At 36.5% G+C, this 25,937-nt stretch overlaps 1 protein-coding gene across 1 annotated transcript; it reads left to right on the top strand.

Annotated features, from left to right (window-relative positions):
• The first annotated feature begins 6,807 nt into the window (after window positions 1-6,807).
• LOC132299864 (uncharacterized) lies at window positions 6,808-25,856 on the top strand. Its single transcript, XM_059796733.1, has 9 exons — window positions 6,808-7,169; window positions 15,536-15,600; window positions 20,639-20,687; window positions 21,524-21,618; window positions 21,781-21,866; window positions 21,946-22,005; window positions 22,143-22,224; window positions 25,173-25,286; window positions 25,477-25,856. The coding sequence occupies exons 1-9, from the start codon at window positions 6,983-6,985 to the stop codon at window positions 25,639-25,641; spliced, it is 903 nt and encodes a 300-aa protein (XP_059652716.1). The 5' UTR covers window positions 6,808-6,982; the 3' UTR covers window positions 25,642-25,856.
• Window positions 25,857-25,937: the final 81 nt, after the last annotated feature.

Below are 25,937 nucleotides of genomic sequence, written 5' to 3'. Positions count from 1 at the left end.
AACGGGGGTACTTTCCACCCCATCCCCGTAACCATTTAATATTTTTACCCCCGCGGGTACCCGCCCCGCCCCGTTTAAGACCATAATTTATTTATCGTTGAAATAGATTTGCTCTTTTTTTTTCCCCCTCATCTTCAATTATTCACTATTGCAAATTTCTTTTTAATCAAATTCATTTTTTACGTTAATATTGTTATATAGGGTACTAAATATATAGTTAGAAATATATATACTAATGAAATATGGGAACTTAAGTAATTTGTCTATCTAAACGGGGCGGGGCGGTGCAGGGCGACCTCCCCCCGCCCCCGTACCAAATCCGTGCGGGTTTTTATTACATCAAACCATTTCTGCCTAAATAAGTAAAACGGTCTCCCAAAACTGTCAAAAACGGTGCGGGGTGGGGAGGGTAATCGCGGGGGCGGGTCAAATTGCCATCCCTAATTCCGGTGATGGGCTGTTATGTTGAAGCTCGGCCGTGATTAGGTTTGATGCATGCTGGCGGAACTAAACGGTTGCGAGCTTGGATTCGGATGCTGGCGGTCGACTGTGGAGAGAACGGTGAAGTGAACTCAGCCGCGATAGGGCTTGGCGGTGGAGAGGACAGTTCGCGGCAGATAAGCCGTGAGCAAGAGGCAGAATCTATAAATAGGTTCTATCTCTGTTTCCTTTTGGGGGAGTGTTAGTGAGTCAAAACTACGTAGTTTATGTTTAGGGCAATTTTGTCTTTTCCATTTTTCTGTCATCCACAGGTGACCCATGTCCCTAATTGCAACAAATTGTTAGTTCAAGGGTTTTTTTTTTTTGTAGTTTAGGGGGTTTTTTGTAAAAGGACAATAGTTTAGGGGTTTTTTTTGCACTTTTCCCTATACATTATATATGTGTGTGTGTGTGTGTGTGTGTATTCCCAACCAAATAGAGGGATTGAAACACACCACCACTTCCCACTTCCATGGCTGTCAGTCGCCGGCCATCACCTCTCCATTCCCACCAACAATACCGTCTCTGCCCCTCGGCGTGAAACTTACGCCACCACACAAACCCACTGCCACTACCATCACCCACCATCGCCGACACTTCTCTCTAGAAACTCAAATAATTCAGTATGAACCGGCGAATCCCACCACCCAACTTATGCCACAACCATTGCCTCTACCTTACACATACATACACACAAACACACACATATATATTATGTTGTTGAACCCCAACCACCCTACTGCCTGTCCTCATTCATTGTTGCTGCCAGTATGTCTTTTATGCAAGATACATTCTTGATTTGGGGATTTAATTTTGGGATTTTGTCAAAATAGGTTAGGGTTCTATAGTCATGTCCCAAACACCACATCTCATAACTAAGAATTATAAACACCATATCAGCTTTAAATTCAGAGACCCGGCACATCGGTGAGACCACGGCGAACGTGAATCTTAAATCTACGCCACCTAAATCATAAATCAGAGCAAAAATGCACTAAATTCCTTTAATCTTGCCTTAAATATCTTCACTTTAATGGGGATATACATATATATATATATCGATTGTACGTTCCATTCCATTCCTTGACCAAGATCGCCCTCATTTGATATACTTTAATGGGTTGGATAAACCCTAAGCATGTAACCTAAACTTTCTCTCTTTTCACTTTTTGGGGATTTATTTGTGTAATTTTTGTATAACTTTGAAATATAAATTAATTCTTTCATTTGATTATCTATGTCAACTTCATATTGTCTTATATGTTTTTGATTGATAATTAATCTCTACACTTGATTTTTTTGTGAATTGAATCTTGTGATGGCTATGCATTGTTTTAATTAGATGTAATTGTGTTTTGATTTAATGGAATTTGCTTCTACTAGATGGATTGTACTACACAGTTAATTTAATTTGGTTAAATTCTTGTTGAATTTAGTTAATTTCAGGCTTAATTAGTTTAATTGCACTTTCATTCATAGGTAAGTAAACAATCCATGCTTGTGTTTGAAATCCATGGTTATTGTCACAATTGCATTATCCTCTAGATTAATGTGTGTTGAAATTGCAACTTGAAATGATAAATCATACTTTGAATTGGTGAATTGCACTACACTTAGTTTAATTGTCATTAAGTAGTTGATTCATACTTGAAATTGATGGTTTACACTTTTCATTGCAGTTGTTAGCCACATTTAGATTACACATTATTATTTCCCCAATTAGTTGAAAGTGAGTGAGTTAGGGAATGTGCTTAGTGATGAATCCTATACCCTAAGTCTCTTTCCAATCTTTTAAACTCCATTATTTTATTGCAATCATTTAACTTAAAATTAGTCTAATCACAAAACAGTAATACCCCTAATTTTAAAAGGATAGTCTCGGCATATTAAATTTTCTTTTATTACATTTTATTGGTTTATTTGTTAATTTTGTTTGTTTAAATGATTATTTGCCTTTTTATTATATGATATTGAATTAAATTGATTAATTTTTTTTTTTTATGTGAATTATTTGAATTATTGATAATTGGTTATTTATTATGAGCTATTTTTCTTTACTTGTTAATTTTAGTATTTTTATTGTTATTTGTAATTCATTGTTTTATTATAATTCTTGTAATGGTAAAGTTAGGTTATTAAACTTAAGTTATGTTCATGCAGCCACGTTTATTATAACCTAGATTACACGGTTGGGCCTACTAAGGTTTACATTAGGGCTCTATCTCTAATATTACAAGGATTAAGATTTTAGCATTATGCCTATAAATACAACCATTATTCTGTAGCCTAGGGTTTTACGATCACAACTCATAGCACAAAAACGTGAAGTTAATTCTGAAAAAACTGAGAGATACAGAGTGAGGTTTTGAGAGAACAAAATACGTTCGGTGTGGGATTCGACTGAGGCTTCAAGGTCGGACCTAGGAGAAGGGAAGAGCAGAAGTAAAAGGAGGATAGACAGTAATTCAGTGTCGCCAGAACAGCGGACGTGACACCGAAATTTCAAAACTGAAATCACAGACAAGTTATTTTCTTCCTCTTTTCCTCTGGCTTGTGTTCTGTGCACCTAGATAGTCTATAGGGTTTAATTAATCATTGACTGAGTTTTACATGTATATTAGATGCTATATTTATGATATATATATATATATATATATGTGTGTGTGTGTGTGTGTGTCAAAATCTGTTAAATTATGGTTCGTGCATGCCTGATTTCAGTTGTATTCTTAAAGCATGCTTAGTCTGTAGAACTTATAGCTTTTGTATTTAATTTCAACTGCTGTAAACACTCCATAGGGATTATACTGGACACAATTAAGACCTTTAGGAACAATTTAAAACCAAATAGACATGTTGGGAGCGACCGGAGACGAAATAGAAGGTCATAGAAGTTGCAGCGGTTGAAGACGGCTCTCAGAGGAGGTGAGAGCCGGCTCCATAGAAGTGGGAGCCGGCTCCCACACATGTAGAGCCAACTCCAAGGTCATTGGAGCCGGCTCCAGGCTGATTGGAGCCTGCTCCCAAAGTCTTGGAGCAGGCTCCCTCTCAAATTGCTTCCCAAATGTGTTTTTAACGCATTTTTTTAAGCTGTTGAGTGTCTGAACTGTTTTGAAAAATTATGGGACGCTTTAGCGTGATTAAGAAGTTAATTTTGGGTGTTAATAAGACTTTTAATTGATTAAATTTTACCTCTAAATTAATGAAATAAACCGTATAAAATTATGCACATTGTATACGGCTAATGGGTGGATGAAGACTTAATTGCTTAAGCTTATTTTTGGGCATTCCAGTGGGATCTAATATGTTTATAAAATTGTTTTAAATGCATAATAGGGTCAGGTATTTATTAGTTTTAACCTATGTATGTTTTGAACTTTGGTTGCTAAGCTACTGTTCATAATCCTGTAGTTTACTTGGTTTTCTTTAAACTGGATTATACTTTGGATTTAATTGCTATAATGTTACACACTACTTTGCAATTAACGGGACTTCGGATTTGGACTGGATAATGGTTTTGAAATTTAATTGTTGAGATATTAAAACTTATTTTGCAATTAACTGGAGTATGTTTTTAACTGCACTTGCTGAAATATTATACCATATTCTGCAATTACTTGAGTTATGGTTGGTAACTGGATTATGAATTTGGATTTAAGTTGCTGAACTGTTATCTTGGTTTTGTAATTTATATGGATATGGAGGATTGTATGCACCGGTATGAGATGGTGGCATTCTAGAGATGGTTTAGCTCAAAACGCTAAGACCTAACCTGTCAGATTAAAGGAATGGATTGTAAAATATTGAATCCTAAATTGTGTTAAGTCATATCAACTAAATAAGTTGAGTGACTAATTGGACTGTGTTTTGTATGTCACCTCAATGAATAATTGAATGACATACTCTGAATTTGGACGGACTTTAGATATATGGTTATGGTACCATGAGATGAACTTGAGTCTCAGGCTCGTTGGTTAGGGTGTGTATATACAGTGGATGCGCAACTGGATATAGTAGGTAGGTGTACCATGTTAGGTCTAGGTACTCATGCCCACCTTTGGGTGTGTTTCTTCCAGTTGTTTTTAATTCAGTTTAGATTATTATTAGGGCCCACCAGAGATTGATTCCCGAGTTGTTTAATCTTTTGGAGGTTTTGGATTATTGGGGTTTAAGGATTTATTTTAAAGGATTTTATTTTAGTTTCTTTCAGCTTTTAATATTTATTCTTATTTCATTTTGTTATCTGTATTCGTTTTAAAATATTAATTGTTTGATATTTCCTCGGGTTTGGGCCTGAGCCTGATCAACCCGTGTCTCGGATCCGAAGGGTATCTTAAAAACCAAACTTTTTTTAGCTATCACATAAGCACTAAAGTATAATTCAATTATGGAAAGCCTATAATTGTTTAGATCTCTTAGGACGATCCCTGCTCACTTCATATTCCATAGTATAAGTGTTTAGTGGTTTTATAAATTTTAAAATATGGTGCCCACTTGACATTATTTATAAACCTAAAGTGTTGTGCATTATTTTGTGCACACGCTCGGTCGCACCAAGAGTCTCACGTGACAAACATGTGCTATATTAATTACCGGACAGTGGCCGAATGGGGCAATCTGTAACAAATTTTAATAGTTCAGGGAGTTAATTGCAACTTTTAAAGTTTAAGGGGTTTTTTATATATTTACCATTAGTTCAGGGGTTTATTGCATATTACCCGTATATTTTTAAATTAGGGTAATGTACAGCAACACTCCTTGAGGTTTGATAAAATGACACTCAGATGAAACTTGGCCTGTTTTAGGACAATGACACCCCCGAATGATATTTGCAAACCAAACAGAACCTTAAAACATGTGAAAAGTCAACATTGCCCTTCACTATTTTATTAATTTTAATTATAAAATATTAAAATAATTAAAGACCAAATTACCCTCGACAAAAAACGGACCGTGAAATGAGACCCAATACATAGTAAGCATCGAGAATTGAGATTCAACAAAAATGGCAGCAACAATAACTTCGGGGGGAAAAAAAAAATGGCAGCAGCAACAATGGGTACTCTGCTACCAAACTACCAACAAAACAAAGCCCTAACTGTTTTATCACCGCCCTTGACCCCAAGTCTCTGATTCTCCCACAATTTTTCGATTATGAAAAACCCAATCTTCTGTAACTCAAAATAGAGAGCTTCGTCATGGAGAGAGGACCCAGATACAAAAGCGTACGCCGATTTGAGAGAATCGAAGCTTAGAATGAAGAACTTAAGACAACAACAGCCTCAGGAACAGGAATTCAATCTTTCACCACCAAAGAAATAGGTGAGATTTCAGAAGAATTTTTTGGCGACCCCGATTGGGCGAAAAGGGTCATATATTCTCACGCAATCGGTGCCCTAATTATGGTGATTCCGACGACGAACTACCAAAAATGGACTGGCGAAGAGAGACCCAGTTCGGTGAGCTTAACCAATGCCGGAGTACACAAGTCACTCGTTGGGCTTAACGACGGTGGTGGCAATAGTTATTCGACGAGGGTGGCGGTGAGTGCTCTCGCTGCTCGGTTGATTCTCTCTGTTTCCGGCAACGACATCAAGACGGCGCTCAAAATTGGAGCCATCAGTCCGACGAAGCTTCAAACTACAAAACCTAATTCTGTCCAGCGAGCCCCAAATTTGGTGAAGCCCAGTTCAGATCGACGGACCTCAAGCATGAACAGTTGCCGCGACCCAGAAGCTTACCCATCATCTACGGCGAAACTCATCTGTGTATACATATATGCTCACCAAAAGTTGAAAATAACAGTGCCTGCATGTTCTTTTCTATTTTTTATTTTCATACATGGTTACCTAATTTTTTATTTTCAAAACTCATTGATATCATTGATATGAGTGACGCACTTGTTCTACTTTGGAGGGTATCACAAACAGTTCACCATCACGGCATCGTCGACCGTATATATACATATATGTACATATATGTATTTGTGGGGATGGGTTTCTGAAGATAGAAATGTCATTTCAAGGTCAATATAAAAGTTAAAGGGTAAAAATATCAATTCATTATTATTGTATCAAACTTGAGAGGGTCTATTTGTCGCAAAATAATCTATATAGATGTATATATAGATGAATATGACAATGGCTACAAGATTGATTCGTTTTTCAGATTCGAATATAATTCAGATTAAACTGACGGGTGTAGAAACTGTGTGACCGGTTAAATAATGGGACAATATTTACTATTTTTTATTTTTTATTTTTTAAAAAAGAATATTCTAAACCTATTAGTAATTTCACAAAACTGTACGTTATTAATAAAAATCATCTTATGATTTATATTGGAGTCTCCGCTGGATCGCAGTGATCAGCCGACGAGAAGTGCCTTGCTAAGTCGATATCCTCTATCTCCTCCACAGATCCATACACACAGGCCACTAGAGAGAGAAAGCAAATATACGTAGTATTTGTAGGGAGAGAGTGGAATACTGTGAATCATTGAGAAGATGGTGAGTGAAACAGAGGAAGCACAGGTGAACAGGCTCGAGAACCAGGTGGACAATGGAGGAGGAGGGGCTTGGGAGTACCTGTCCCTCGTTCGGAAGCTCAAGCTTCGACGCTCTGACAAGGTTTTGAAGCATGGTTTGTCGATCTTGAACGACCCCAAGAAGCGATCTAGTCTCGGCCCTGACGGTACTCACACGTTGTTAATCTTTTTGCTTAATTCTTATACCTAGAAGATTGATTCGAATTTAGCCTGAAAAAGCTCAAAACTTGGATTATCGAATTGAGTGTGTTAGATCTTTGATTGAATTGTTGGGTTTTGTTTGCTATGCCTGCAGTATTTGTTTACTCTTGAATTACACGCCCAATTCGAGAGCATGGGTGCACAAAACTTGTGTTGGCTTCATACTTCAGTTCATTTCATATATATATATATATATATATTTTGAATACATAGAAGCTTGGTCTGAATTTAGCTTGAAAAAGCGCAAAACATTGGATTTTCGAATTGGATGTTTAGATCTTTGATTGAATTGTTGGGTTTTGTTTTCCATGTCCGAAATATTTGTTTACTCTTGAATTACACACCCAATTCCAGAGCATGGGTACACAGAAGTTGCGTTGGCTTCATACTTTAGTTCATGTTTTTTGTTTTGATACCTAGGAGCTTGGTCTGATCCGGGCCTGAAAAAGTACAAAACTTTGGATTCACGTTTTGGATGCGTCAATAATTTGATTGATTTGTTGGGTTTTGTTTACTGTGGCTGTAATATTTGTCTGCTCTCTAATTGCACACTCAATTCCAGAATCAGTTACAAATCTTGTTTTGGCTTTTTCACTTCAATTTTTATCTTTTTTGCTTAATTCTTTCATACTTATAAGATAGCTTTTGAATTTTAATGCAAGGTAAAAAAGTTTTTGTGAAATTGTGTGGCATGTTCTCAGGACTTTGTTGGTGAATGTTTTAGTTATCTGATGCTCTAGTCCAACCTTCTTCCCCTCCCACAACTTTTTAGTTGGCAATAATGATATAATATTTGACTAATGATCATGACATTAAAACCAACTACATTTCTTACATCATTGCATTAAATGGGCGAAGTTTAATGATGTTTTATTTAATTTAAAGTGTTTGGAAATATTATTGAGAAAAAAAAAGTGTCTAGGAATATCTAGACGGTCCATATTTTTAATGACGTTCTATAACTTTGTTTGAGGTGGTTTATGATGCACCATATTTTTCTCATTTTCCACGTGATTATAATTATAATAAAGTAGAATTCTAAGTGAACGATTGAAATTATAGTGCAGCAATTAGTGATCAATCCCTTGGCCTTCACCATTTCACACAATACTTTTTTTGGAAGTCACATATTTTCTTAATATATGACGATTGACGAACATTATTGTACAATTTAGGGCTGCCGTCCAGCCGGAGAAAGAAGTTTCTCCAAAGGTGACTAAGGTGATCTTATTTATTCTCACCCCTTGCAGTTAGGAAGCCTGCCAGACCAAATACAGTTCCGTAACTAGTTTGTCACTGAAAAAAGAAACTACTCTTTATCTATATAGTATGATTAAATGAGAAACCGTATAACAAGTCATCTTCTCGAAGGTTGCTTTTGAAGGTTTCATTTCAGAAGATCGTTTGATGACTTATTCAGCCATCTGGTTCTTGTCATGGGTTACCGTGTGCAATTCATGATACAAGTTGGAAAAACCCATTACCACTAGGGGCATACATAACATTGCCCAACTCAAAATGTAATATCTAGCGGCTCTAGCCCCACATTTGAGTTTACACCTCATAGTTGATACATTTCTAAGCAAGAAGCTTCTCTCAGAAGAACTTCCTCTAGATTGTGAGCCCATACTTGTTCATCTCACACTTGTAAGGTATGGTAAATACGCATGGTCTGATTGTACAACATTAAGTGCTAAGATTTTTAAAAACATTTTCCTGTTATGCTTGATGGAATCGCTATACTGTTTTGGTAGACGGCGACTCCAACCTCAACACTTATATTAAATTCTCATAACTATGATTCTACTTATATAAATTATAAATGAAATTGTTTCTCTGTCTACCTTGGCATGCCCTTAATTACCTGTCAGGTTGTCAATCACGCTAATAAGAGAATGAATGGATCTTATAGGATTTCCAAGAAATTCTTTGATTTTTCCCGGAAGCAGATAATAATTGTTTGCTTATTACGTTCCATGAATAGGCAGGACATTGAGGAATATACGGAAAAGATTTTCGAGTATCACTCTGATTTTATCTCTATTTGTTTCATTTAGCAAGGAAGGATTCCAAAGAATTGATCTTTCTTTTAGTCGCTGAGAGTCTCCTTTTTCGACCCCTGGAGTACTGAACAGAGACGAAATAAGTACTATACTGTTCAACAAACTCTTTATTATAGTTAACTTCTGTGACGGCCCGAATTACTAGAACCCGGTGCGTCAACGAGTAACCCGAAACCTGACTTGTTATTGAGTCCGAAATGCGGAATCGAAAACAATAGAAGAGTTCACTAGAGGCAAATGCCGAATTACTACAATGCAATACAATGCACCAATGTATGTACTCGACACTCACGTAGCACATACTCATATAGCATAACACATGACCCAAATAATACTCCATAAGTATGTCATATAGCCCACATAAGGCAACCAAATAGACCACATATCCCATCGGGATCTAAACAAACGAAAACATGCTACACATCAACAATGATACTAACACGATAAACAAATACAACATGTGAGAAATGCATCATTTCTATCATCACATAAACTAATACATAGTCACATATCTTAAACATGTTTCTAAGGCTTGCTCAAAAATAATAAAGCATATACACATGCAAGGGCGACTACATAGAACGATGTCACAAAATTACAAATAAAATGGAATGCCTCTCAAAAGGACTATCTCACAGAGACCATGCCCCAAAACGCAAATGAGTCGTACCTCTCACTGCAGAGAGAGAAATTATCTCCCAAAACGACCACTAAGGTCTCCGAAACATAGGGTCAACAAGCCCTTCCCAAACTAGCTTTTACTGAAGGTGAAACCTCTGCACCCGCATAAAAACAAGGCAACGAATGTAATGGATAGTTCCACACTAACCATCACAAGACATCAACAAGGAGGACATATCTCAAGATGCTAATGAGTCCGATGGGGACTCTATAGGATTATATTGGAACCCTAACACACAACCCTAAGCCTCCAACGTCAAGGAAGAGTAATTAATCAAACATCCCAACCGTAGCTCACAAGAGCTGTCCAAAGCAAAGGCAAGAAGAACCCTAGGTCAACACACCTATCAAGTCCCTAAACTATCACTCCAAGAAGACAAGACATGAGGATCTCGGCGTTGAGGCTCACAAAAACAAATCTCTCACCTTCCCCAAGGAAGAACCTAAGCCAGTCCTGACTCATCGTCCCGTGACGCTAGAAACAAGACCTCAAATGATATCCCCACATCAAGGTCACCACAAAGCCCCAAGAGGTGATACCAACACCTCTAACACGCCCACGACCTACGAAAGAAAATGAGATGAAATGGTGCCTCTATGGCCCACTTGTCATTCCGCCAAACAAAGACTACAACCTTATGCTCACATGAGCCTCACTCAAATCAACCGTCAATCCAAAGTCTCGAAACTACTAAGCCGTCAAAATAGACAAAAAGGCTCCCACCGCGGAGACCTTGCAAAACAAACCCCTCCTACCCGAGGAAGAAATCCTAAGTGGCTAAAAACTTATCTAAGGATATTATGGACTCTTAAAGACAATGCTCTAGCATCAATCTCACCCAACCAAGCATGGACAATGCACAAGCCAAGATGACATATCAATAAACATTTAGTACTCCGAGGTCATATGCATCATATAACAAAATCTCATGTAGTAAGTACGAAAAAAAATCGAAACGAGTAACAAACGGTAGCAAGTATGTTCATCACATAGCACAAAGCCAACATAAACACTTAACACATAATCATGCTAAACACACAGCATACATACAAACATGGCAACTAGCATGCTCCAAAGAAAAAATGTGCACTTAACAATGCATGAAACCCGAAGTGAGAAGCTCCTTGTCCCCTCAAACATCCTATTAGCCGTCATAAGTCCAAAACACGATGTGTGACGAAGAAGGATGGTTAATCACTTCCAAGCACTCGCGACAACATGCAATTCATCTAATGAATGCATAGAATAAAACACATCGTAGGATACAATAATACATGTGTCACATAAGAGATACTTTTTAAACACATAAGCACATAAATGCTATGAAGATGTGAAACATGAAGGAAACCCAAATATCAAAGATATTATCACAAGTGGACCCCGCCACCACCATCCTTTCTTCCTTATCATTTCCTTTATCCTTATCTTCCATCATCACAATTCCCTTTTTCATTACCCACTTCGGCTGACAGCTCCCTTCTTATCTCTATCTTCTCTTTTTATTTTTATTTCCTTCTTATCTCTATCCTTCCACTACATGCATCAGCACCAATTAAACATTACATATATATATATATATATATATATATAATATGTAACAAAAAACCACTTCCAACCCATTCCTCTCCTCGTGGGTCTCGCCAAATATCATTACCATTTCATTCTTTCCCTTTTCTTTCTAATTTCGGTACCTGCTCTCGTTTTTCATCAGACATAAACCTCACAACAGCTCTCCATACAGACAAATATCAAGTCAATGACAAACTATCACTAGTGGACCCCACCACCACCTTCTTTACTTTATCTTTTCCTTATCTTCTTCCATCATCACTAACACTACAATATCTATCCACAATAGTAGACACGTACATAGCCAAACACAAGGACTTTGGCAATATAATCACCTAGTGGGCCCCGCCAACATCCTTACCATCTTTCTTTTTTTTTTTTTTCTTCTTCTTCGTTTCTTTCCACTAAATTCGTCCACCTGCCCACTTTCCCTTTATCTCCATCTCACATTGCATATATATATGCAACGTCTGAAGGTTATGAGAAGGTGGTCAGCCGAATTGGGAAGAGAAATGGAATAAAAATTGTGATGATGTTTTGGCAGGTCCCACTAGGAGATGTTTAGTTGGTTTGATTTAGTTTTGTTACATTTATATATATGATATATATATATATATATATATATATATATATATATATATATATATATATATATGCAACATCTGAAGGTTATAAGAAGGTGGTCAACCGAATTGGGAAGAGAAATGGAATAAAAATTGTGATGATGTTTCGGCTGGTCCCTCTAGAAGATGTTTAGTGGGTTTGATTTAGTTTTCCACTATGAGATGTTTTGATGATGTTTCGGCAAGTCCCACTAGGAGATGTTTAGTGGTTTTGATTTAGTTTTGTTGTATTTGTATATATGATATATATATATATATATATCATATATACAAATGCAACAAAACTAAATCAAACCCACTATGAGATGTTTTGATGATGTTTCGGCAAGTCCCACTAGGAGATATCATATATACAAATGCAACAAAACTAAATCAAACCCACTATGAGATGTTTTGATGATGTTTCGGCAAGTCCCACTAGGAGATGTTTAGTTGGTTTGATTTAGTTTTGTTGCATTTGTATATATGATATATATATATATATATATATATATATATATATATATATATATATGCAATGTCAGATGGAGTTAAAGGGAAGGGCAGGTGGACGAATTTAGTGGAAAGAAAAGAGGGGAAAAAAAAAAAAAGAGATGGTAAGGATGTTGGTTGGGCCCACTAGGTGATTATATTGCCAAAGTCTTTGTGTTTGGCTATGCACGTGGCTGTTATTGTGGATAGATATTGTGGTGTTAGGTGATGATGGAAGAAGATAAGGAAAAGATAAAGTAAGGAAGGTGGTGGCGGGGTCCACTAGTGATATTTTGTCATTGTCTTGATATTTGTTTGTATGGTGAGCTGTTGTGAGATTTGTGTCTGATGGAAAAAGAGAGTAGGTGCCGAAATTAGAAAGAAAAAGGAAGGAATGAAATGGTAATGATATTTGGCGGGACCCACGAGGAGAGTAATGGGTTGGAAGTGATTTTTTGTTACATATCATATATATATATATATATATATATATATATATATGTAATGGTTAATTGGTGCTGATGCATGTAGTGGAAAGATAGAAATAGAGATAAGAAGGAGATAAAAATAAAAAGAGAAGATAGAGATAAGAAGGGAGCTGTCAGCTGAAGCGGGTAATGAAAAAGGGAATTGTGATGATGGAAGATAAGGATAAAGGAAATGATAAGAAAGAAAGGATGGTGGTGGCGGGGTCCACTTGTGATAATTACTTTGGTATTTGATATTTGTTGGTGAGCTGTTGTGAGTTAGAGTGTTAGTGCATTTTCCTATATAAATATTTGTCTTATGAGTTTAGTAAGGAAACAAATAAGGGAAATAGAGGAAATACAATGAGGAGGCCGAGATTGTAGGACAGAGGGGGTCGGACTTGTGGCTTTGATGATTCAGTGAGGATAATAGTTTTACAGTGTAGGGTTCTTTATACCTTGAATTGCTTGGGGTGATTTTATCTCAAATATTTTGTGACTGTTATTTTGCTAAATTGCATATATGTATTTTTGTCAAAAGCATATCTATATTTTGTGAAGCTAATTTTCATGAAACCTCCTTGAAATTCTTGTTATGGTTTTTCCTACTGGGACCTCCCGTCTCACTACCCTCCAGTTTCAGGTACTGAGGATGAACGTGGATTGCTAGTTTCGGGCTTAGGTGGAAGAGTTGGTGTTGCGGATTTATTTTAATTATTTGGAGATTCTTGTATATATATTTGAGGAAATTTAATTTTTGTATCAATAAAGGGTATTTCTTTTTATGATCCTGGGTGAATACTGATGTATTTGTAATTTGAAAGAATTGAGGAATTTTATTAGAATTTTCGGGTCGTTACAACTTCCCCACTTTATAGGTTTCATTTTCCCTAGGTCCCAGCCTGCCCTAAGACCCATTTCATCAATAGGACCTATTGCTAATTGAACAAAGAAATGCTTACTAAGTCCGCCGGGGGGGGGGGGGGGGGGGGAGGGGGGGGGGGACTTTAATTTGTGAAAAAATTAAAGCACCAAAACAACTAAAAGAGAAGCGTGGATGTCCAACTCATATGGACGTTGGCAAGATCAACACCTCCATTTTCTTTTGTTAAGTAATGTGAATACCTCCAAAATGAGGTATGCAAGACAACTTGAAAGGCCATCAAATTCTCGATGCAAGTTTCTACACTCTCTAATTGTTGACAGTCTCCGAAAGGTCCTTACATGTCTTCCCTTTTGAAAGGATTCGAATTATTGACAAGGGATTTATCCGGGTTGTGCAGTTGATGATCCCTTTTCCATTGGAATTTCAAATATCTACTATGGGAAAATGAAATAGCCGTAACCCAGCATGGGAGAAATTTACGAGACTGAAAGGATGCAAAAGTGAATATTGAGTTGTCAACTGACTCAACTGTACTTCCATTCATTTACAAGCCTGTGAATGTTAACTTCTTCCACCTAGAATGGTGTTGTCAGTGGCTTATTTGTTATTACTTATTTAATGTAGGGTGCTTATTTAATTTCTGAGACTTCGTAGTATAATGTGGTGGAAGGATGAACGTATTCTTTCAGTCTCTCTCTCTTTCCCCATCTCTCTCCCTCTTTTCTCTCCTCGTCTTCCTTCTCTTCTTCTTCATTTTCTTCTACTTTACTCTTGTTTTGATAATCTCTTAATGTCAACAAATGGTTCCTTTATACTGAAGGTGATGGTTATTTTTATATTTTTGTTATTTTTTAGTCTGTACAAGGTACAATTTTGTGATTTTGTGAATGAGAATTAGTACAAGCACTCTTTGAAATTTTGAAAGTGGGCTTTTTTAGTAAAAAAAAAACACCAACTACATTAAGTTTCATTATGTATGATGCTTATTAAAAAAACGTTTTGTTCATGTTTGATATTTGACAATTATGAATGCTAAAGTCAGTTGTGCATTTACTCTGGTTCTCCTTTTGTATACATTTTTTTTTTCCCTAACTGAATTGTATACATTTTATCTTGCTCGTGGTAGTAACTACAAGAGCTAATATTGCAAGCACTCCTTTATTTAAGACAGCATTAATCTATCTGTATCTCACATGTTTACCTGTATAAATTTTTTTAGTAAATATGCAAGTGTACTATGATGTTTATATTTACAACACCATATCCCCATGGAGGCCAATTTCATCAGCACCAATTACACCGGCAGATGAACTTCAGTTAACTGTATAATGAATTATATTGCTCCCTGGGTCAGTTTCCATTATTTTCATTGTTACTGGATGTGTCGAATAGTATTTTTGATGTTAGAATTTATTGGTTAATTTTTACACGTCTGTCGTTATTATATTTAGATGCTAAAAATTACTTCCTTCAAGTTGCACAGTCTAGCCCCACTTCTTCTATTGGCAGAGATTTAGACTAACTAGTATTTTTTTACTTAATTAATGTAGAATGGACTCTATATGAGCAGGTCGCAGTTGCAGCGATGGACTGCCAATGCCTTGATGTTGCAAAGGTAGAATTCTTTTCTTCTTGGTTACATCTTCTGGAACATTTAATATGTTTAAAATTTGTCACTCTAATATAGTGCAAGGATATGAACATCTTCATGGTTCTCACTTCTCAGATACTTAATCATTTAGCCCTGCAAAATATGCGATAATTTTCTGCGAGTGAAATCGTTATGCTGAAAAACTGTTATATTTTTTTAGGCTTGTACTGACTTTGTAGAAAAATGAGTGTTTGCTAGGTTATGTTATGGTATGTCTCAGAGCATTCCTTACCTCAAATGTGAGTTAACTCATTTGGTTACCCAGATAATGTTTGCTAACATAGTGAAGATAGAGATCAATGTGGTTACAACATACATCACATCTTTAGTAGCATTCTATTTGCCCCTACTTTTTTTCCACCCGTCAAAAATTTGTAAGCAAAAAGAGTACACCATGGGCTGCTTCGTATCAAAGGGGTTGAACATCCTTTCCGCTCAACTAAAGCCAAGGTTGTTAGAATCAGGATTCTATGTAGGATCGTTGGGGGTTTCGTAGAACCACAATCGTAGAAATGGATCGAGAATCATAAGATTCTACCAAACTAGTAAAAAACAATTCAGACTAACTTCTTAAACAATAATATCTGTAAAATATAGCAAGAAGTCCAAAACACAAAAAAAAAAAAAAGTATGAATTATTGAATTATGAAGTATGAACATAAACATTATGCACGGAGCAAAATTAACAAATTTATATTAGGAGACCCCAAAGCACCCAAAAAGCAAAATTTAGGAAATAGGAATTGTGTAGTGTGTACCACTGTACCTATTATTCAAATCAAGAACATATTTAAAAGTTACAAAACAAGAAGTAACAACTGAACAAGCCCAGAAAATAAAAAATTTAAAACCAAGAACATAAACAAAACAATGAGGAATAACTGAACAAGAAACAACCGAACAAGCCCGAAAAATTAAAATAGAGAGCCAAAAAGCAAAATATAGGAGTATTAGGAGTCAAAAACCAAGAAAAAAATCAATTAATAAAATACCCATGCATGATGCATATCAAAACTCTAATAAATCAATTAATCAAATACCCAAAAAGAAAAAAAAAAGAAGAAAAAAAGTTAATTAAAAAAATAATAATAATAATAAGTTGAGTGATGTGAGAACTGAGGAGTGAAGGATGTCGTGAGGAGTTTGGAGACTGTAGAGAGAAGCTGTTCGAGAAGTAAAAGAGAAGCTATCGAAGAAGGATTGATATTCGTGACTGTAAATTAGGGCTATGAAGGTTGTTGTGAGAAGCTGTCGAAGAGCCTGTTGTCTAATATCGAAGCTATTAAGAATGTTCAAGAAGTTGTCGAAGAGTGTTTGTCTGAATTTGGAGTCTATCGAAGCGGCTTGATGTTCGCAACTATGAATTAGGGCTATTTATCGAAGAGAAGTGGTCTGAATTAGGGCTTTAAGTTTTTTTTGCCCCTATTTTTCCATCTTTATATTTATGCTATGTTTGGTTGGAGGGGAGGATTGAGGAGGGATGGATAAGAGGGGGGCATAAACAAACTTTTTCGTGTTGGTTGGAGGGAAGGGAAAAGAGGAAGGAAGCATCCCTCCTTGCTTTGTATTTTTCTATCCGCCCAAAATTGGGAGGAAGAGGAGAGAGAAAAAGTAATAACTAACACAAATATGGATTTTTCATTTCTAACCTTCCTTAAAATTTGGGATAGATATAGAACTTTTTAAATTTTAAAATAATGAGGGCGTATTAGTAAAAAGAATAAAAAACCCTCTTTTCCTTCCTTCCAACCAAACAAAAAAAATGTGTCACCTCATCCATCCTTTCTACTATCTATTCCATTCAACCAAACAAAGAGTGAGAGAGGCACCTTCCCTTCCCTAGGGATGCCTCATCTATCCCTTCTCCTATCCATTCCATCTATTTTTCGATCCCTCCAACCAAACGGAGCATTAGTGTTTTGCGGCCCAAGACTGTTGGTCATTCTTATTAGGCCAACCCCTCAAAATTGTGTATCAGCCAAAAAAAAAAAAAAAAAAATAGAGTCAAACAAGGTGTACAATAGAATCGGTAGAATAAGTCACCAATTTTATCGATTCTACCCCGATTCCACCCAAAGGAACAATTTTCATGCGTTTCAATTCGTTTTGGGGGTTTAGGATCGTAGAATCGTGCAATTCTAAGAACTAGAATCCTGATTTTTACCTTGACTAAAGCATAATTAATCTGCCTTAGAAGAATACATAGACTCCTTGGATGACTATGCCCAGAAAGATTCTAGCCAATTGATGATAAATGAGAAATAAAACTTGGTAAATAAACCGAAATAGAGTAGATGAGAAGAATGAGAAATCCTTCTAGTTCAAGAAAGAGTGCTGAATAAGAGGCACTCAAACAAAAAGGAAGAGAGAATGTGCAGAGAGACAAAGTACATTTTAATTAAAGCTAGGGGGAAAAAAGGCAAATGTCTGTTCTCATAAAAATAAGGTTGAAAAAGGCAATGATCTGACAAACATTTTCCTGAAGCTACCCACCTACTTTATAGGGATATATACGTGTGTGCGTGTGCGTGCGCGCCTACACATGATTGGCCTTTTAAATGGAAAGAGATCACGTGTCTATAACTTTTTCATTTAATACGGTGACATGGCATGAGACAGACACACATTTATATATATTATTATCAAAAGTTGCCTCACTTCATCTTCACTAAAAAGATAAAAATAACTAAAAAGAGGAACCTATGCTACCCTTGGCCTCTTTGTATGCTATGAGTGTCCAGAAAAGGGTGTAAACAATGGCGCCCTCCGAGCTCTTTGAAAATGAACACTTCGAATTTTAAAGAGCTAGAATTAAATTTACCTGCTAATTAAATTAAACTTTTAACGACAGTGAACCACTTGACTGAGGTAAATGTAGTGACTGAAATTGTTTAACCTTAGTCATGTGTTAAAAAAAGTACATCAAACCATATATATATATGGAAAATGATTGAATGACTGACAACCGACATCCCAACTGTGAGAGGGAGAGGGTTGTGGGGTCCATTATACAATTAAAGTGAGTGGACCCCACAGCCCCTCCCTCTCACAGTCGGAGTGTCAGTTGTCGGGGTTTCTATCACTACTCTCTCTCTCTATATATATATATTATGTATATGGGTTTGGGTCTACCATGATTCGAAACACTGAAACACTGTTGACTTCAGACTACTGATGCAGTCACGTAGATCCAAAACCAAAGGCTAATGGCAGCAAGTGTTACCATCATTAGCAGCAAGTGTTCTCAACATTGGCATGGAGACCAAGGAGTGAGAAAACTTGAAAGGGACTGCCACTTCTCATATAACGTGTGGTTTCCTTTGGACCGATCAAACTAATTTACTAGGGATGCCAATAAGTTACGAGATGCTCACTATTGCATGTAACATATTGTGGTTGAAGTTGAGATATGTCCACACAGATTGACGCTCACCCCCCATTTTTTTACAAATTGGCGATTTGAAAATCTTGCTGCAGGTGATGGTGTTGGCCATCATTGGCGGTTGATCTCGAGGCAGGAGCAAAACATGAAAAGAAGGTCAATAAAGAGGTTGTCGATGGTCATTAGAAGTTTTGATCTACAAGAGATCGAGGATGGAGGCAACAATGACTAGAGTGCAAGGCACGATTCTAGGTCGTAGAATGACACGATTCTACGATCTTAGACCCTCGAAAGTAGAATCGATATAATCAGTGTCAGAATTATAAAATAGTACGGTTCTACCGATTCTATGCGATTCTACTGCATTTTTTGACCTTATTTTTTTTGTGCTGATACCTATGTTATATGGACTTGGGTACGGGTGTCGGACACGGGTATGTATCCATGTGTCGGGCATGTCAAATCTCCCAAAAGAAGGACACACGGACACGGCTAAATATTCATTTTATTAATTATTTTATTTTATTTTCTAGAGTAAAGTAATGTTTTTATCTAATATAATGTTCAATATAGGCATTTAACTCTTTTTAAAGTAATAATATAATGTAATTGAATGATTGGATATATTTTTTAAGTACATGTCTAACCAAAAGTGTCAGACACATATCCCATACCCATGTCCAAGGGATATGTGTCCGACACGGGTACTTCGCTACTTTTGAACAGAGACTGATACACCATTTTGAGGGGTTGGGCTCCTATAATAATAAAGCCCAAAGATTTGGGGCCCAAAACACTAAATATAAAGATGGGAAAAAAAGTCACAAAACACTTAAAGCCCTAATTTAGAGAACTTTTCTCCCTAATTCTTAGTCTCGACATCAAGCCTGCTCACGAACAACTTCCATAGACTCCAAATTGAGATAAACACTCTTCGACAACTACTTGGAAAGCGACGATGTTGTTTGCTTGACATCGGGTGAGTTCAACCTTGAGTTATCCAAGTCAACTTGCCTAGAATCGGGCGAGTCCCAAATCTTCTAGTCTTCTCGACTTGTGAAGGTGACAAGGGTTGTCTGAGCATTGCGCAATCACCTAGATTTTGACTCGTGAACTCTTAGCCTAACTACGGCTTTTATTTTGTGGGGGACTTTAGCTTTCCAAGTTATTTTAGGCACACAGAAGGGAGTAGACTCATCAGTATTCAAAAGAAAGGTGAGGAAAGATTTAGATAAGAAAGAGGAGAATAGAGGACAAATGTGAGCGTAAGAAGAAGAGAAACCAAATCTTCCTTCTCCTTATTCTTCTTCTAAAGAAATGGAATTGTATTAGGTTTGTTGGTCCAGTAGTCTAATTTCATTTGTACATGTTTCCTCAAAACAAGCGTGTTGAACCTTGAAAATATGTTCATTATTGTTGGATATGGTGCTGCAAAATCAACAGCTGAACTCTTGTTCTGGCCATAATTTTCTGCCATTGTTGAATCTGTTGTATGAATACTTGGCTTTTTTTCTTCGTTCCTTGAAATCTGAATGTCTGTTGCATCTGCTTGTGTATTTTGTGAATTTCTCATAAATAATTTGTTGAATTTGAATCAGTTTACTACGTTATCTTTTGCAGGACTGCACAAAGGTTTTACAAAAGAGATTTCCTGAGAGCAAAAGAGTTGGTGAGATTATACATGATTGTCTAAATTTGCATGTGTGTGTTTGTTTGTTTGTTTTTGTTTTTGTTTTTTCATGGGAAAAAGTAGTTTTCAAGCTTACTTGGGTTTGTTGTTGCTGAGTGACACCTGTAAATTAATGGCCCACCTTTAGAATGAAGGTACTGTAGCCATTGGAATCTCAGGCAAACAGTAAATAAATAAATTTCTGGCATTACTGCTACAAATCTGGCACTAACCCCACCCTCTGCACCCCCAATTCCTCTACTACCACTGCTGATGCTCCAGTGACCCCTGCAATGAACCAGCCACAGAAGGGCCATATCTGCGAAATTAATGGTTGGATCTTGGAGCTGAATATCTTGCTTGAAAGGTTGGAACAAATATGAGACGTGTCACTACACGTATCGCAGGGATGAATGGGACCAATATATTCATTTGAGATTTTTCAAATTTAGGATATCATAAAACCACTTGACATTCTTAAAACTGAGAGAGACAATTTATGACATCAATGCATGAACTGATATATAGGTGATGCATATTACACCCTATTTATAGGACTTCTGTATCTTAAGATTGATTTTAGTTTGCCCAGTACTGGAATTCAGATATCTTAGATAAACTTTTCATGTTAATATTTGGTTAAAGAAGATTGATAACTACTTCAGAAAAAGCCCATGTGTTTACCTTTATATGTATTTTATTAAGTTAACAAATTGAGTTTCTATCTTAGATATAGAGCATTTCCCATATCTAGAATTGAAGAATTCTAAATTTGAAACCTTATTTTATTGTAAATTTAAATGATGTTTTTCCCCTTGTTTTGGCTTGCATTGCAGGCAGACTAGAAGCCATGTTGCTTGAAGCAAAGGGATCGTGGGAAGAGGCAGAAAAAGCTTACTCAAGCCTTCTAGAGGATAATCAATTTGATCAAGTAAGTTCTGTAAAGGGTTCTTCATGAATTAAAGTAATCATGTTTTATTAGAATGAATCATGCTTCTCCTGCAACAAAATATAATTTGGAATAGAGAAAAAAAGGAGATTCAGAGGTCTTGACTTTTCTGTTCTTCTTCTTTTATTTTTGTCCCCCATTCAGGTAATACATAAAAGGAGAGCTGCTATGGCAAAGGCACAAGGCAATATTTCTGAGGCCATTGATAGGCTAAATAAATATCTTGAAACGTGAGGAAGATCTCAAACATTTGTAATATTCTTTATAATGTTCTGCAAAACTGACATGGTTGTTTCCTTTTTTCCCCAGATTTATGGCAGATCATGATGCCTGGAGAGAACTTGCTGAAATATACGTCTCCTTGCAAATGTGAGATATTAATAATTATTTTTTCTTCCAGAAAATATATATTAGATATTAAATTGTCTCTACTTGTTTTAAAAATTATACCCATAGCTTAAGGTACATGCCTTTGATTTTCCTTTTCAATTTCTGGTTTTAATTAGGTATAAGCAAGCGGCTTTTTGCTATGAGGAGCTAATCTTATCTCAACCAATGAATCCTCTGTTTCACCTAGCCTATGCTGATGTAAGTGGCTTTTTTACTTCTGATTGTTTTTTCTTTCAAATTTGTTTCACTTAGAAACAAATATATTGTGTGTATGCGCACGTATCTTATGGATATTGAGTTCTTGTCTGAGGGGAGGTAAAGCGTGGAAGTTCTCGATAAAAAACTCTTAGGACAGTGACTCCCGTGACATCAGTATACATAAAGTGTCCTTCACGCCGGGGGGGGGGGGGGGGGTCTGAATTTTCTTCAGCGATGAAAAAGGTGTTGAAGCGAATTTGTCACGTCAATGAGTGGTTGTGTGATCAAATTGTGATCACTAATCAAAACCAACGATGCAGCTTCGGAGTGTGATTCTACACAACCTGCCTGGGGGGGTCTGAATTTTCTTCAGCGATGAAAAAGGTGTTGAAGCGAATTTGTCACGTCAATGAGTGGTTGTGTGATCAAATTGTGATCACTAATCAAAACCAACGATGCAGCTTCGGAGTGTGATTCTACACAACCTGCCTGTAGGCCTTCCCTAAAAATGATATTGAACAGTTACCTGGCCTAGTAGGGTAGTCACAAATGTGGTTGGGAAAGTCCCCCAACCAGTCTATAAATGCTCCCCTGATTATGGTGGCCGCTCCCTCCATTCCTGAACTGTCCTATAAACTCATGTCATTATTAGTTTGATCCAATCTTCAGGCAAAAAAAGTCCGATTAATATACTTCTTTTTTGTTGGACTTAGACCTCTGCTTTCACATCCAAAAAGTCAAGATATTCACGGGGTTGTTTTGTCATTAGAAGAACTTGCTTTGAATTGGGGATATAAAGTGCATTTATTTTTCATAGCTACCTACCATAATACATGAAAATTTGGTGGACAATGTTCTGATTTAAACAATGCATCCTTGAGAATGTAATGATAATCTGTTCCAATCTAGTGGCAAAATGCTTGTACACTGGAAATATGCAGCTTGGATTACACAACCAGAATGAGGTGAACTTCCTGTCGAGAAGATTAGATTTGGTGATGTAAGTTATGTATTTTGAAAAAAATAGAAATCCTTTTCTTTTTATTGTTTGGTCAAAATTGGAACATGTAATTGAGAGAGAATAAATATTGTTTCAATTAATAGGAAAGGATGTAGAACACTGGGACCACATTAATAGGAGAATTGCCATGCCAAATCTATTGTAGTGTAACGTGTTTAGTGCTAGCATGGTTTTCAAGAGTGAGTGGTGCAATTGCCTTGATTTGAAAAATAATTATAATAGGGAACAGTGTTGTCAAAGGCGCGCCTACGTGCGCACCTGGGCTCCAGGCTCATACAGGCACAACACTTGCGCCTATTTTGGGCCCAGGTGCGCCTTTAATATGGAATATGAATATGCTTTAATAGTAATTTAATTTTTCAATTGTGCGCCTAGGCTGCAAAGGACCTCTAGACCTTGATAGGGCAATGTCATGATACAACCCGGGATCAACCCAAATTGGACATAGGTAACATTTTGATAATTCATAGTAAATTTGTATTCAAGAAGTTACAAAGATTTTGTGAAAACTAGTCCGTTTTAAAAAAATGATTGCTGGTTTTCTATATTGTTTTTTCAACTAATTTATCATGGTTAATTTAAATGGTCAAAGAAAGGTTTGTTGAATTCTTCTTCTCCTTATTCTTGTTTTCTTTGTTTTTTTTTTTTTTGTTTTTTTTTTTTTTTTGTTTTAAATTTTTTTTACTCTTCATGGGAAGTTCCGTAACTTTTGATTCTTTATGGATTTTTAGGACTTATATTGGCTTGTGCAAGTCAGCTAGGATTTCTTTTCATACTTTTGTATACCATGCTTATTTTTGTTGTGCACAATTGAGTTTCTTATAGGTAGTAACCTATCAAAGGGGGTAAAAAAAGAAAAAGAAAAGAGGGTGCATTAGTAAAAGCTAGAACACCTGAATAAGGCTGTCTTGATTGATTTGGTCCAAAATTCAGTTGTTCTTTCAGCCTTGAAGATATCAGTAACAGAAAGGGGAACAGTTAGTGTTTTCTTTAGGCATTCTCTTGGTAGTATTTCATTCAATGGCCCAAAATTCATTTGTTTATTCAGCTTTGAAGATGTCAGTAACAGGTTAGTAAGTTGGGGATATGGGAGAGCATATGGAATGGGAAAATTTGATTCGTGCCCCACCCTGAGGGGAAAAAAAAATAGCTTAGCAAGTTAGAATGATTGCTGATATGGCTGATTTAATAGTCTTAACCTAGTGAGCCTGAGATGTCATGCTATCCTGCTCTAAGGCCAGGGTTTGTTATTTCCTTGGGCTTCATACTACGTGAGATTAAAAAGGCAATTATGTGGAAAAGAAGCTGCCCTTCCCTCTTTCTATTTGGTTGAGGAGGAAGAAAATGGATTAATTAAAGGAGATTTGCTTGCTTTTATTGCTATACCCTCACGTATTAAAAGACTGATATTTTTATGGGCAAATCATAACAAAGAGGCTCCTTTACCTCTTCTGTTTGTGCACTTATGGTTGGAAAGAATTGGGGCAGGTTCACAGCTGTGCAATGTTGAGAAGGTCTACTGGGGGTTTCTTTGAATTGGTGCTTCGTTGCATCCATGCCTGCAAAGATCTACTCCTTGCTTCCTCTTTTTATTAATAAAAGATAGATTCTGGATTGAAGGACTATGATCTGATGTACAATCTTCTTGATATTTGAATATCCTCCTGGCTGTTTGGGGTGGATTGGGAAAAAATTGCTTACCATCTAATACCAAAAAAACGTAAAAGATTGGACAATGGGGGCCAGCTTTAGCTCTGCCCAATATTTCCGTTTTTGCATTTTATCTTTTAAAGCTATCATGAATAGAACTTTGTTATGGCATAATTTAAATATTAAAGCCATTGCAGTCTTTGTAAAACTAATTTGCGGGTACTGCTAACATACTAAATCCTTTTTTTATTTTTTTATTTTTATGGTGCCCGAACAGGTGCTTTACACACTTGGTGGACTAGAAAACCTTCAGATAGCTAAGAAATATTATGCATCTACCATAGGCTTGACTGGTGGCAAGAACACCAGAGCACTTTTTGGCGTTTGCTTGGTGAGTCTCTCTCTCTCTCTCTCTCTGTGTATGTGTGCGCGCGCGATGATTATTCTTATAAAATTTACATTTCTGCCATTCCGTTTGCACCACTATCTTTAAGTACAACTAAAAGAAAATTTAACTCTTCTTACTTGTCCATGGTTACCGAGTTGTACAACTAAAAGAAAATCTTATTACTGTTGTTCAGTGTACGTCGGCCATTGGGCAGCTGACAAAAGGGCGGAATAAGGAGGACAAAGAGAGCTCGGAGTTGCAATCTCTGGCAGCAACAGCCTTGGAGAAAGACTACAAGCAGAGAGCAGCCACCAAGCTCTCTCTTCTTAGTTCCACCTTAAAGAGCTTGAAACTTTAATCGCAACTGCTTTATTGTTGACTGAATTTAAAATTATTTCCTTCGTATCCCTAAATAGGAAAAGTAATTTAGTCATATGTTCACTTCAACTTCCTTGTTTTTTCTTGAGCTCTTAATAGGTGGATGTGACAAATTCTTCTTTGAATGATGAATTATGATGGTCATGTACTTGAAATTTTTTCCTCTTAACAGAATTCCAGATAAACCTTATTTGATATTGTGGGATTTATTTTTAAATAGCCATCTTATTCAAAGATTATTGCTTTCTTTGAATGTACTCTTCATCTTTGGATTTG

This window comes from Cornus florida, unplaced genomic scaffold, assembly GCF_030987335.1.
Source record: "Cornus florida cultivar Cherokee Brave unplaced genomic scaffold, ASM3098733v1 CherokeeBrave_3.0.0_Hap2_Chr03, whole genome shotgun sequence".
Lineage (NCBI taxonomy): Eukaryota > Viridiplantae > Streptophyta > Magnoliopsida > Cornales > Cornaceae > Cornus > Cornus florida.
Note: the sequence above shows the minus strand (reverse complement) of the source record. Positions and strands in the feature narration are given on the sequence as shown.

Excerpts from the sequence above, each read along its gene's own strand:
- LOC132299864 (XM_059796733.1), top strand. The coding sequence starts at position 6,983 with ATGGTGAGTGAAACAGAGGAAGCACAGGTGAACAGGCTCGAGAACCAG. Across the intron at positions 7,170-15,535 it reads ATCTAGTCTCGGCCCTGACG|AATGGACTCTATATGAGCAG; the intron begins GTACTCACACGT and ends TAATTAATGTAG. Across the intron at positions 20,688-21,523 it reads TCCTGAGAGCAAAAGAGTTG|GCAGACTAGAAGCCATGTTG; the intron begins GTGAGATTATAC and ends CTTGCATTGCAG.